The sequence below is a fragment of the Staurois parvus genome, unplaced genomic scaffold (genome assembly GCF_062004578.1).
Source record: "Staurois parvus isolate SC_StPar_1 unplaced genomic scaffold, SC_StPar_1.0 ptg000530l, whole genome shotgun sequence".
NCBI lineage: Eukaryota > Metazoa > Chordata > Amphibia > Anura > Ranidae > Staurois > Staurois parvus.
This window is the reverse complement of record NW_028318326.1, coordinates 6552062-6565720: the sequence shown is the minus strand read 5'-3', so window position 1 is coordinate 6565720 and position 13659 is coordinate 6552062. Positions and strand designations below refer to the sequence as shown.

The 13659-nt window shown below is 42.1% G+C and overlaps 1 protein-coding gene across 3 annotated transcripts in view; it reads right to left on the bottom strand.

Moving 5' to 3' along the window:
• ATF2 (activating transcription factor 2) overlaps window positions 1-13659 on the bottom strand; it is a 159638-nt gene that overhangs the window by 130962 nt on the left and 15017 nt on the right. For all 3 annotated transcript variants that reach the window (XM_089690469.1, XM_089690471.1, XM_089690470.1), the window contains exons 2-5: window positions 10249-10319; window positions 6614-6710; window positions 4349-4467; window positions 2216-2344 (exon numbers count right to left, since the gene is read on the bottom strand). In XM_089690469.1, the coding sequence (XP_089546595.1) occupies window positions 2216-2344; window positions 4349-4467; window positions 6614-6710; window positions 10249-10296 (393 nt within the window). In that variant the 5' untranslated portion in view covers window positions 10297-10319. The remainder of the gene's footprint in view (window positions 1-2215; window positions 2345-4348; window positions 4468-6613; window positions 6711-10248; window positions 10320-13659) is intronic.

Below are 13659 nucleotides of genomic sequence, written 5' to 3'. Positions count from 1 at the left end.
TATATATATATATATATATATATATATATATATACACACACACACTGCTCAAAAATATTAAAGGAACACTTTTTAATCAGAGTATAGTCCAACATTTATTTCGACTTCTTGGATTGCGGAAGCAAATGGTGGTTACAGTTAAGTAGCAGAGGGGGTTGTTAATCAGTTTTTGCTGCTTTGGTGTTAATGAATTACAACAGGTGCACTAGATGGGCAACAATGAGACGACCCCCAAAACAGGAATGGTTTTACGGGTGGAGGCCAATGACATTTTTTTCCCTACTCATCTTTTCTTTTTTTCACTGGTTTTGCATTTGGCTAGGGTCAGTGTCACTACTGGTAGCATGAGGCGATACCTGGACCCTACAGAGTTTGCACAGGCAGTCCAACTCCTCCAGGATGGCACATCAATATGTGCCAGTGCCAGAAGGTTTGCTGTGTCTCCCAGCACAGTCTCAAGAGCATAGGGGAGATTCCAGGAGACATGCAGTTACTCTAGGAGAGCTGGACAGGGCCACAGAAAGTCCTTAACCCATCAGCAGGACCGGTATTGGCTCCTTTGTGCAAGGAGGATCAGCATGAGTACTACCAGAGTCCTACAAAATGACCTCCCGCAGGCCACTGGTGTGAATGTCTCTGATCAAACAATCAGAAACAGACTTCATGAGGGTGGCCTGTGGGCCCAACCATTTTGGTGGTGGGTCAGTGATGGTCTGGGGAGGCATATCCATGGAGGGACGCACAGACCTCTACAGGATAGGCACCCTGACTGCCATTAGATATCGGGGTGAAACCCTTGGACTCATTGTCAGACCCTACCCTGGTGTAGTGGGTCCTGGGTTCCTCCGGGTGCACAACAAAGCCCAGCTCCACGTGGTGAGAGTATGCAGGCAGTCCCTGGAGGATGAAGGAATTTATACCACTGAATGGCCCCCACGCAGCCAGGTTGCACCTCAGACTGTCTAGCTCAGTGATGCCCTGGTCCAGATCTGGGAGGAGATACCACAGGACACCATCCGTTGTCTCATTAGGAGCATGTTCCGAAGTTGTCAGGCATGCATTCAAGCACATACAAACTACTGAGTACCATTTTGAGTTGCTGCAATGACATTTTAGCAAAATGGACTAGCCTGCTACATAATTTTTTCACTTTGATTTTCAGGGTGTCTTTGAATTCAGTCATCTGTAGATTGATAATTTTCATTTACATCAAATGATGGGGCATTCTTATGTTCCTAACACATTACTAAGTCCATATCAGTATAGATATCCAGCATATTTTTCCCCATTGAGAACTGATGTGTTTTCAAAGTGTTCCTTTAATTTATATATAGTTTGCTAGTTTTGACTGGAGTGTAAAGAAAGATCTCCTGGGAAATCAAACATCACCCTGCTCCATCCATACACAATGCATGAAGGGGTCAAATATAAAAGCCCATAATCTATGTGGACCTAAAGTAATCCATGCATAAAAATACAACTCTGTTTCATCCAGTTACTACGAGATCTAACAAATATGGCCAATTTGTTTGGAAGACAACAAAATAAATATCACAGCCACATACACACATCAATGTTGCCATTTAACAACTGTATGAAGGTAAAAAAAAAAAGTGTGCAGCTCCCCCCATACCCCCCCCCCCTTGCTTACCTGAGCCTGATCTTCATCCTATGTGCATGAGAGCCTTGGCTCTCCCAGGTGTCTCGTCTCTCTGCTTATTGGCTGAGGCACAGCAGCAGGAGCCATTGGCTCCTGTTGCTGTCAATCACAACCAGTGAGGAAGGAGAGGGAGCTGGACTAAACCACGCTGTGTGTGTCCCTTACACATAGGAGGTTTGGGAGTGAGCATGCACGAGTCACCCCAAGAACAAGCAGCTTGCGCTGGGGACACAAGGCAAGGGGAGCGCAGAAGAGGAGGATCTGGCCTGCTATTGCACAGAGCAGATAAGTATGACATGTTTGTTATTTTAAAGAAAAGAAAACCTTTAAAAGCATTTTAAATAAAGAATAAACCCATTTTTTTCAACGGCGATGTAATATAATCACCTTTTGTTTTAAGAAAGCACTTCTGTTAAGGAGTGAGTTAATAGAAGGATTTTTAGTTCCTTTAAGCCACCTCACTATAACCCGTCCAGTTACACTTTCTCAGTGTAACCATCATAATTTATCACACACCAGGAAGAAAACATTAAGGTGTTTAACAATCTTACTGACCTTTTCGTCACTTGTGGTAGACTCAGGATGAGGTAATGGACTGTCTTGATGTGTTGTTTCAACAATAGCTGGCTCTTCAATTTTACTTCTTATAACAGGAGTTACAAGAGGAGAGAGATCCAGGGGCATCTAAAGTAGAAATTGTAATATTATTAGGCAGACCCCGGAGAACACTTAAAAAGTGGAGTAAAGGAATATGTTAGGGGAGGTAAACACTGTAAATGTTTTTTCTAAAAATGAAGGCTTTTGTATATTTTGGAAGCGTCATATTTAAAGAGCTGCTCTACTCCTGTGTGCCTCCATAGCAAAGCTTGTGGGACAGTTACACATGGCCGGCTAAGCTGTTCTTATTCAGAGCATCACTAGTGCCGCCTAACCCTGTGAGTTTGCCAAGAAACCATGCATATACAGTGGATATAAAAGTCTACACACCCCTGTTAAAATGTCAGGTTTCTGTGATGTTAAAAAAATGAGACAAAGATACATAATTTCAGAACTTTTTCCACCTTTAATGTGACCTATAAACTGTACAACTCAATTGAAAAACAAACTGAAATAACTTGGGGGGGGGGGGGGGTTGGGGGAGTAAACATAAAAAACTAAAATAATGTGGTTGCATAAGTGTGCACACCTCCCTAACTGGACGTCCCTCCAAAATTGATGAAGAAAATAAAACTGGTCTGGGGAGCTGCCAAGAGGCCTACAGCAACATTAAAGGAGCTGCAGAAATGTCTGGCAAGTACTGGCTGTATGATACATGTGACAACAATCGCCCATATTTTTCATATGTCTGGGCTATGGGGTCGAGTGCAAGATGGAAACCTATACTTACGAAGCTAAACATTCAAACCCAGCTAAATTTTGCAAAAACACATCTGAAGTCTGCCAAAAGCACGTGGGGAAATGTGTTATGGTCTGATGAAACCAAAGTTGAACTTCTTGGCCATAATTCCAAAAGGCATGTTTGGCGCAAAAACAACATTGCACATCACCAAAAGAACACCATACCCACAGTGAAGCATGGCGGTGGCAGCATCATGCTTTGGGGCTGTTTTTCTTCAGCTGGAACTGGGGCCTTAGTCAAGGTAGAGGGAATTATGAACAGTTCCAAATACCAATCAATATTGGCACAAAACCTTCAGGCTTCTGCTAGAAAGCTGAACATTACATTACATCGAGTTTATATAGCGCCAAAGGGTTTGCTCAGCGCTGTACAATGGGGGGGGGGGGGGAACAATACATGAAACAGTACAGCAACAACAAACAGCACACGAGGGGTTAGGTGGGCCTTACTCTTTCGAGCTTACAATCTAGGAGGGAGGGGATAGTGGTACAGGAGGAAGTGGCTGTGGGGGATGGAGTGGTAGGAGGAATGAAGGAGAACGGCTGTTAGGTGAGGGTGGGGTAGGCTTCCCTGAAGAGGTGGGTTTTCAGGGAGCGCCTGAAGGTGAGGAGAGAAGGTGACAGTCTGATGGATTGGGGTAGAGAGTGCTGTAATAAAATCAAAAGGTGCTTCAACAAAGTATTAGTTTAAGGGTGTGCACACTTATGCAACCATATTATTTTACTTTTTTGTTTTTACTTCCCTCCACCTAAAAGACTTCAGTTTGTTGTTCAACTGAGTTGTACAGTTTATAGGTTACATTTAAAAGGTGGAAAAAGTTCTGAAATGATTTATCTTTGTTTCATTGTTTTACATCACAGAAACCTGACATTTTAACAGGGGCGTGTAGACTTTTTATATCCACTGTATGAAGGGATTGCAGTAAATAATTGCCTCATGAGGCTGCATGTGATAAAATGAAATCTCCATAATGGTAATAAAAATAAAATAAAGTTTAAAAAAAGGTGTGCAACCAACTTCATTAAAAGGAATCATTTGACAAAATTCTAGGGAAAAATCTGGGAAATTGTGTAAATACTAATTAGCGATGTTTGGTATTTTGCTATGATGTGTCATTTATATCCACTATTGTAACCCACTGCTGATCTATCCCTGTATTTTCTAGTCTGACTATATTTTACTCCTTCGTCTACTGATCTTCCTTCTTGATGTCATAATCTGGTTCCTACTTAAAATCATTTTTAAACAGACTTGCAAGTTCATTAAAAAGACCCACTTGATTGTTTTACCTTCTTGATGTCATCATCTGAAGCCTTCTTAAAATCATTTTCAAACGGACTTGCAAGTTCATTAAAAAGACCCACTTCTTCACAGTTCTTCAAGAATCGAGTTGGTGTCGGCGTTTGATCTAAAATTCAAGACAGAAAAACAATAACAAATATATGAAGCACAATCTGACTTTATGCTGATAGCCAAAGTTCAGTACACCAAAAAAAAAGGGTAAATACACAATTTTTACTAGTGGGTTTATTAAAGGATAAGTTCACCTTTTAGAAAAAAATGTGCACTTATTATTTTTGTCTACAGGACTCTGGAAAGCATTGCACAAGCGATCAGTAGATTGCTGGTGCCATGCAGGTCTCCTTTAGACCTGTCATAATATCTGCTTGCCGTATGGGATGTTTGAGGAAGTAGATATTCTGACAGGAAGCTACAATGAACTATGAAAACTACAAGCAGACAGCCACTAAGGCTGTTGGGACTTGCAGTTCCCCATACTATCTGTCGGGGGGGGGGGGGGGAGGCCTACACGTCTACAGCTATGGGAACATGTTACATGTTTCACCCTGAAGACAGGTGAAACATGTATCATGTCCCCGTGAAACATGTATCATGTCCCCAAAGGTGAACTTATCCTTTAAGTGTTTAGTATACCAACAGTGAACATAGGAGGCCTGAGGCAGAATGAACATTAAACAATGAAGATTGTTCTGTAATGTTGAAGACATGTTTGTACTCATTCAAGTAACCTTCTCAGCTTCAACCTGATAACAAATCAATAACTACGATCTCATAATAATGGGGGACGTGTTCCTGTACTAGCTAATGATCATCTCGTTTTCTCTGTGTCCCTTTGCTTGCCTTTATTTGGAGCACTATTCCTCCTGCTGATATGGTGCACTACTCTTCTCACTGACACTAACACTGAGACACCATGCCTTTCTCTGACACCAACAGTAGGACATTATTCCTCCCATTGACACCAACAGTGAGACGTCATTCCTCCCAATGACAGCAACAATGGGGCACCCAAATGATACTAATAATGGGTACTATTCCTCCCACTAATACCAGTGATGGGCCATTATTCCTCATCCGACTACTCATAGGTGAGGGGCACTATTCCTTCCACTGACACCAACGATGGGGCACTATTCCTCCCACTGACACCAACAATGGGGCACCCCACTGATACCAACAAATGTACACTATTCCTCCCATAAATACCAGCGACGGGGCACTATTCCTCCTCTTACTGACCATACATGGTATATAATTTTTGTAGTCCCACTGACCACCAAACCTGTGGCATTGTTTATTCCCACTGGCCACAGTCTGGCACACCTAAGTCTGAAGGACATTATATTGGTCTTTTGTTTAGAAAGTTTGGAGACCCCTCAACTTGTCTAATAATGCCTCGTTCACACTGGTAGTGTCAAACCCGCATTTATATGCATTTGAAGACATTTCTAAATACATGTAAATGCATGAAATAATACTTTAATGGCAACATTCACACAGTACATTTTCTGCGTTTCGGTGCAGTCAGTTTAGCTGTGTTTAATCGGACCTTGGATCCACAGAATTCTATCTCCTCTAGACACTCTAAGAGCAGCTAAATGCATGTAAATGCAGGAACATCTAAAAGCGCATACTGCCTGCATTCTGGGCATTTGTCCCAAGGTGCATATTGCCCTAATTATTTCTACCGCTAGGTGCACTGTCTAAGTCCAATCCAGCTGTAGTGGCTTACAGCCTCTCAGAGTCTTATGGGCTGCTGACTAGGGGGCTGGACAGTGCACATGTGCTTCAACCCACACTAAAATGCCAGCATCTCATGCATTGGGGCTAAATGCCAATTGTACATGAGACCTAATACTGAGCTGTAGACTGTTCCTCTCGTCCCCTAGCAAGAATTGCATTGTTTCACTGCCAACAGCAAAAATGGTTGAAAAAGAGCCCTGTAATTTACATACTTGCATCATAAACACGGATATTAGGAACACATAGGTAAAGTAACTATACAGTATATTGTAAAATAAACACACAAATGAAGCAATACAAAGACAACAAGATACTTTTTCACACAAGTACATTGTGCAGCAGACACATATCAGGAATATGAAATGTTGGGTTTACATATTCTTTAACATATGCAAAAGCTAATGCAAAGGTGCTAATGTAACTATGAGTATAGGATTTCAGAGTAAGTAATCAACACCTCTCATGTAAGTGTAAATTAAAGCAGAATACTCTCCCTTAGGAATACCAACCTGCAACGATTACACTGTCATTGCGAGCAGGCCCAAACTTCAGTGTCATCTCATGTTTATGCTTGTGTACAGCCAGATGATCTTCATTGGTAAAACGCTGTCAATTAATGTGAAAAAAAATTGCTCATCGAAGAAAACAACAGATCACGATATACTTTTACTATAGCAGCTGCAGCAAAAGAACAAAACACACAGTTTTCATATGTGCTGCTAGTGACCCAAGCATTACCAGTGAAAATATTTCCAACCTTTGGAAATGATGCAGAACTCTAGCTTTTTTTTTGGGGGGGGGGGGAATGCAAAGACTAAGGAAAAGGCTTTGCCAGCCTAATAATATTTGTGTGCCATTTGCCAAGATTTCCACAGGCTGGATTCCATATTGATAAAGGCAACAGGGACAAGAAGATAACCCTTTCAACCATCAATATTGTTTTTAATGTTTTGAATCTTGAATACGTGAGCCAACAAATGAGCTTGTTAATGTTCACAGACATTTTCCAATATCCTGCAAATCTCACTAACCAATTAAACGATCTGGCCACCTGAAGCTGATCTTGCAACTCTGGGCATATGCAACTGTGTTGAATAGCCCTCTTTTCCACAGGTATACATTCCATTTACTTATATATAGTAGGAGATTAGGTTGTGGAAGAATCTGGTTTTACAATAATGGTTTAAGATGTTGAACATTAAAGTCTGTCGCACCCAGTGCCTGTAAAGTCTTTAGATGGAAATGATGCCAAGGTAAATGCTAATGCACTTAGAAATGTTTAAATACAGTAAAATCTATCACTGAAAGAACCAAGCTTACCATTCATATCTTATAACCTCTTGTATGACAGCATTAGGTTTTTACTTAAAGTGGTAGTAAAGTCTTGTTTATTTATACCTACCTGTAGGTACTGTAAATATTTCCTAAACATGCACCATTTAGGAGATATTTACTTTAGCAGCGCTGTTGATGTCACCGGCGCATGCACACTGCGCTCTCAATGGATGGCACTCCATCCATTGAGAGAGTCGTGCTGCGGCCATGGCATGTTACCGGTCAAATGGCCGAAGCCCACGAACACAGAAGGAAGAATGGGTGAAGATGGAAGCACCAGGGAGCTGTGACAGCACAATGCTGGAGGGCTTCGTTTTCAGGTTTTTCAGAATGTGCTAGTATGCAATGCATACTAGCACATTATGGTCTTAACTTGCAGGGAGAAGATTATTTTGTTTTATTTTTTTTGCAGTTTACTACTGCTTTAGGCAAAACTTTTTTTTTCCATTTTGGAGTAAGGGAGGGTTAAAATCCCTGTCAGTTTATTCTTTTGCCATCTGTGGCCCATTGGGGAGATTTACCTTCACTTTCTGTCCTATAGCCAAACAGGAAGTGAGAGACCCCCAGGTTTCCAGAACTAGTGTCCCCATTGGAAAATTTCCCTTCTATTGGGGACAACCCAAAGTTTTGAGTTGCTTTCAACTTATGATAATGCTAAACAGGACAAATACAGAAGGGTGAATCTCCCCAACGGGAGCACAGATGGCAATAAAAAAACCTAATAGGTGTTCTAGACCATCTCCAGTCTCTCCAACACTAAAAAAAAAAGTTTGCCTTTAAAGTGATACTAAATTCTGTGTTTTTTTGTTTTGTCTTTTTAAATATCAAACATACTCCCTCCTGTCAGGTGCCCCCATAACAAGCAGCTTGCTCTGGGGCACCCAAGCAGGCATGCTACCGAGCCACGGCTCTGCATGTCCATTCACACAGAGCCGCAGCTCGGCCCTGTCCCCTCCCTCTCCTGTTTGGTTCCGGTGATTGACAGCTGCTGCCTCAGCCAATTAGGAGTGAGAGTCCATGAAAACCAAGGCTCTCGTGGACATCACTGGATCGGGATTGATCTCAGTTAAGTGTGGGGGGGGGGGGATGCTGCACACTGAAGGTTTTTTACCTTCATGCATACAATGCATGAAGGTAAAAAACCTTGAGCCTTTACAACCACCCCCTGTTGTATTCAAAGCTTCCCCTGTGCTCCAAGAACCCCAAGTAGTCTTATGCAATATTGAATATCGATTCCACGGCAGCGGAGGTGCCTCTTGATGGGTCTCAAATTGGAGGCACTCTGAAGGTAGTATGTGTAGCAATCGTGCGCACAAATATGGACGCGGACGTCCATGTTGCTAAAGATCCTCCATCTTGTGTCATTCTCACTCCAAATCAGTCCCCCCCTCCCTTCCTGTTGAATGGCATGTGGTCTGGTGTGGCTGAGTTTAGGAGTGCATCGGGCACCGCTGGATACACTTCATGGTTAAAAACCCAATTAGCTGATTCCAGTGTGTCTGGCAGACTCTTGCTCTGAGCTGCTGGTAAAGCTATAAACCCGTCAGTCACTGGACTTGATAGCATTCCGGAATAGCAGTAAAACCTTTCAACCCATTTGAAACCACTTTTCCATACACTTTCATATTTCCCGCAGGAAAAACTTACAATGAAACAAAACATATATTCAGACAGATCAGTTTAATGCGAGTCACCTGATACCTTACATCCCTAGATTACGTCTACCCGAGAGCAGAAAGCGATATCTCCTTAACCATCCCAAGCAAATATGTCATATTTGGTGTCTGGACATTCAGAATATCATTCTGCATATTATCTTACCAGTGGATAGGATGCTACATGTACCTATGGAAGGTTATTGAACAGGGTATAACTTAAGAGGGATTTGGTTCTAGCCTGGGTCTCCGCCTAAACCCCCCTCCCCAAAGGAGGCGATTGACCCTTAGCTTCAGTAGACACCCCCTGCTGGTGGATTAAAAAAGAGGCTGTCAGGCCTGAGAGAAAAGATGAAGAGACTCTCCCTTGTAACATCAGGAACCAACTTTGGGAGAAAAGGAACCCTTTTGTTCGGAAACTTGAACGCTGCATAAACCAGGACTTCTGACAAGTACTCTACCTCTCTAAACTTCTGTTATCTCTCTGTTGTGTTACTGCTCTCTGTATTTATTTATTTTTATATATATATATATATATATATATATATATATATATATATATATATATTGGCTACATCTTTTTCTGTAAATGTTTTTATTGCACCATTTTGACCTTTTTAGTGATAAATCCTATTTTCTGAAAAGTGTTGAACTGTTTCTAAAGCTCATTAATGCAAACTAAGAATCCGTGTCTCTGAAGAGCGCTACTATGTGTTTCAAACTTCTGCATACATCTGCCTGCGGTGACAGTGTGTATACAGACGCTTATTCAAACATCATAGTGTTACTGCTAAGATTGGTGAGTTTCCTCCTTCTCCGTACAAAAAGGCGGTGGTGGCAGTGTGAAGGGTTAATTGCGTAATTAACCTGACCCAGTAACAATCACTCTCAGGCTGTGGCACAAAGATTGTGGTCCAGTGAGCTGGAAAATCTTTGTGCAGGGTGCAGCTGAGCGTGGCATTGTTACGCAACGTGACAGTGCGGTTTTAGATTGGCTAGTCCTTCGGTCACAAGTTGGTGAGAAGGGCTGGGGGTCTGACGCCGCGCCCGTCACAGTATGGGCTTTACATAAAGAAACTGTATTATGTTTGCCTCAGATACAATTTACTTCTTGTGAATTTTTGCTTAGTCTCTTTAAATGGGTTGAGTCCTACCTGGCCACATCCAGGGGCAGTGCATACAAATGGTTTATCATCACTCATATTCTACAGGTCCTTGTTATTACCTGCCAGGAAAAGAAATACATTATCACATATCTACGCACAATATATCTGTACAATCACATACATTTGTATATAAAAATCCTGTTCTCTTTGCCAATATGTGTATGCATTGCATTTTGTAATTTTCTCTTGTTACAAACCCCTAACAATGGTAAAAAAAATAAATAAAAGCGTGTAGCTTTCAACTATTCCTATAAAATCATTAATAACTGAAACAATGTATATGTTTACAAACTAGCCATGTCATTAAGTAGACATATACTGCAAAAGAAGTATCCTTTTTGATTTGTAAGTCTTGATGGCTTATACAATAAGGTAAAGAGCAATGTCCAACAGGCTACTGCAACCAGTCATGATGTAGTCATAAATGATTATGATAAACAGTAACCTGACTGCTTGATTATTGCAGTTTGTATGTCATCACTGCTCTAAGCACTGCCTTAAAAAGTCCCAGTGCAGACAGGAAACCCACAGTGCTGTGATAGCTTCAAATAAGTGTGCAAAGGAACTCTGGTCACTGCAGTGTGCATATGTAGACTAAAACCAAGTTCCATTTTTTCATGATACCCACTAGGCAATCATGAGCTAGATCATTGAAACACACATTTAAGGGGGATGGTGTTGTTACTTTCTTAATAGAACTCTGTATGTATCGTACTTTATGCTTAGACTAGTAGTTCCCAACATTCAGGTTTTATATGTGTACAACTAAAGGGTAAGGACTAAACTTTGCACTTTGAACGGATAGGAACAAAATCAAGCAGGTTATACAAGGTGTAAAAATGTAATCATTATTCACTTGCAAATACTTAGGAATCATTCTCCCTTTTTTAAAATAAAAGGAATGACGTCTTTACCTCGTGGTGTGCATGTCTTACAAATTCAGCATTGCAGCAGATCCATAGGAGCATATATACATTGTTGGAGATTCATACAAGCATATATAATTATTATTATTATACAGTATTTATAAAGCGCCAATAGTTCGCTCAGCGCTGTACATTACAGAGGGGGACAGAACATGTGACAGAACAATACCAACACAATGCAAAACATGAGGGGATCGAGGGCCCTGCTCTTTCGAGCTTACAATCTAGGAGGGAGGGGATGGTGGCACAGGAGGAGATAGCTGTGGGGGATGGAGTGGTAGAAAGAGTGGAGGAGGTCGGCAAGTTAGCAGGGGTTGGGGTAGGCTTCCCTGAAGAGATGGGTTTTCAGGGTGAACCTAAAGGAGAGGAGAGTAGGTGATAATCTGATGGGTTGGGGCAGGAAGTTCCAGAGGATGGGTGACACCCTGGAGAAGGCCTGGAGGCGGGCATGGGAGGAGGAGACCAGGGAACTAGAGAGAAGGAGGTCTTGTGAGGAGCGGAGTGTGCGTGCTGGGCGGTACTTGGATATTAGGTCGGTGATGTAGTTCGGGGCAGTATGGTGGACAGCTTTGTACATCAGTGTTAGGATTTTAAATTTGATCCGTTGCGCAATCGGAAGCCAGTGGAGGGATTAGCAGAGGGGGGAGGCGGAAACGGAGTGGTTGGAAGGGTGAATGAGTCTGGCAGCCGTATTCAGGATCGACTGAAGCGGGGATAGCCAGCGGCGAGGCAGGCCAGTGAGGAGGGAGTTGCAGTAGTCGAGTCGTGATATGATGAGGGAGTGGATGAGCTGTTTAGTGGTTTCTGGAGTTAGGAACGCGTGTATTTTGGCGATGTTGCGGAGGTGGAGTCTGCATGAGTTTGTTAAAGATTGGACTTGGGGCTGGAAGGATAGATTGGAGTCCAGAATGACACCATATACAATATACATTCACATACAGTATATGGCTATAGCCTTGTAACAGCTTTCCAGGTATACCAGCACATGTACAGCCCGCTGCCACTTCATCAACGATAAGAGCGGACTGGTTCACATTTCTTTAAAGCATCAAACAGTACGTGATGTTTAGTGCTGGAAAGTTGTGTGTGTAAAATGTTATGGGGAGCTACCTACAGTAGATTTCCTGACACTAGAGGAAATGTCAGAGCACCTGCTCCTGTTTTACACAAGTTAATATTGGAGGAAGATCAGTTAATGAAATGTGAGATAGAAGTCCAGAAAGGCAAGGACTTAGGATGTAGAGAAGACTGCAGTAGTTGGTAGGTGTGTCAGAGAAAGTGGAATAAGGTGGTGCAATGGTGGAACAAGAATGACAAGAGCCGGCCACATATGGCTCATAATTTGGGCAGTTCAGCAGGTTCAGTTTTGATCCATGTACGGGCAAGCAGGTTGTACAGAAGTCAAATTACCAATTGACTTTTTATACAGCCAGCCGGTCGGATTTTCCCAGCTCGATCAGCGCAACAGGCTACATCATGCAGCACTGGCTGTTGGCAGGACACAGCCCTTTAGGGAGCCCTTAATGTGCATGCCTTTTAGGGTTTTTACAAACTGCTCTGCCTATTCTAAGGTTCAAACAGCTAGTTAAAGCAACAGTTTTGATTCTGTGTCTCCCTGAAGGTTTAGGTATGCTATCAGTTCAATCATGATTGCATGACAAATGCGTCAAGGGAGTGGCCGGATAATGTCATAACATTAGGCGGAACCAGAAGTCGGCCATCTTGGATAGGTATCTGAAGTCAAAGTTTTATCTTAACGGGATAATGCTTGTTTAAAGAGGCAATCATTTCTATGTGCACTAGACGAGGAGCCTTTGTATATAAAAATCCTGTTCTCTTTGCAAATATTTTTATGCATTGCATTTTGTAATTTTCTCTTATTACATGGTCTGGGTAGGCATATCCATGAAGGGATGCACAGACCTCTACACACTAGACAATGGCACCCTGACTGCCATTAACTATCAGGATGAAATCCTTGGACCCATTGTCAGACATTACGCTGGTGCAGTGGGTCCTGGGTTCCTCCTGGTACACAACAATGCCCGGCCTCATGTGGTGAGAGTATGCAGGCAGTTCCTGGAGGATGAAGGAATTGATACCATTGAATGGCCCCCACGCTCACCTGACCTAAATCCAATAGAACACCTCTGGGATATCATGTTTTGGTCCATTCAATGATGCCAGGTTGCACCTCAGACTATTCACAAGCTCATGGGGGCCATATAAGCTACTGAGTACCATTTTGAGTTGCTGCAATAAAATTTCAGCAAAATGGACTAGCCTTATGCATTATTTTTTCACTTTGATTTTAAGGGTGTCTTTGAATTCAGTCCTTTGTAGGTTGATCATTTTCATTTCCATCAATGATGGGGCATCCTTACGTTCCTAACACATTACCAAGTCCACATCAGTATAGATATCCAGCATATTTTTTCCCATTGAGATCTGATGTGTTTTCAAAGTGCTTCTT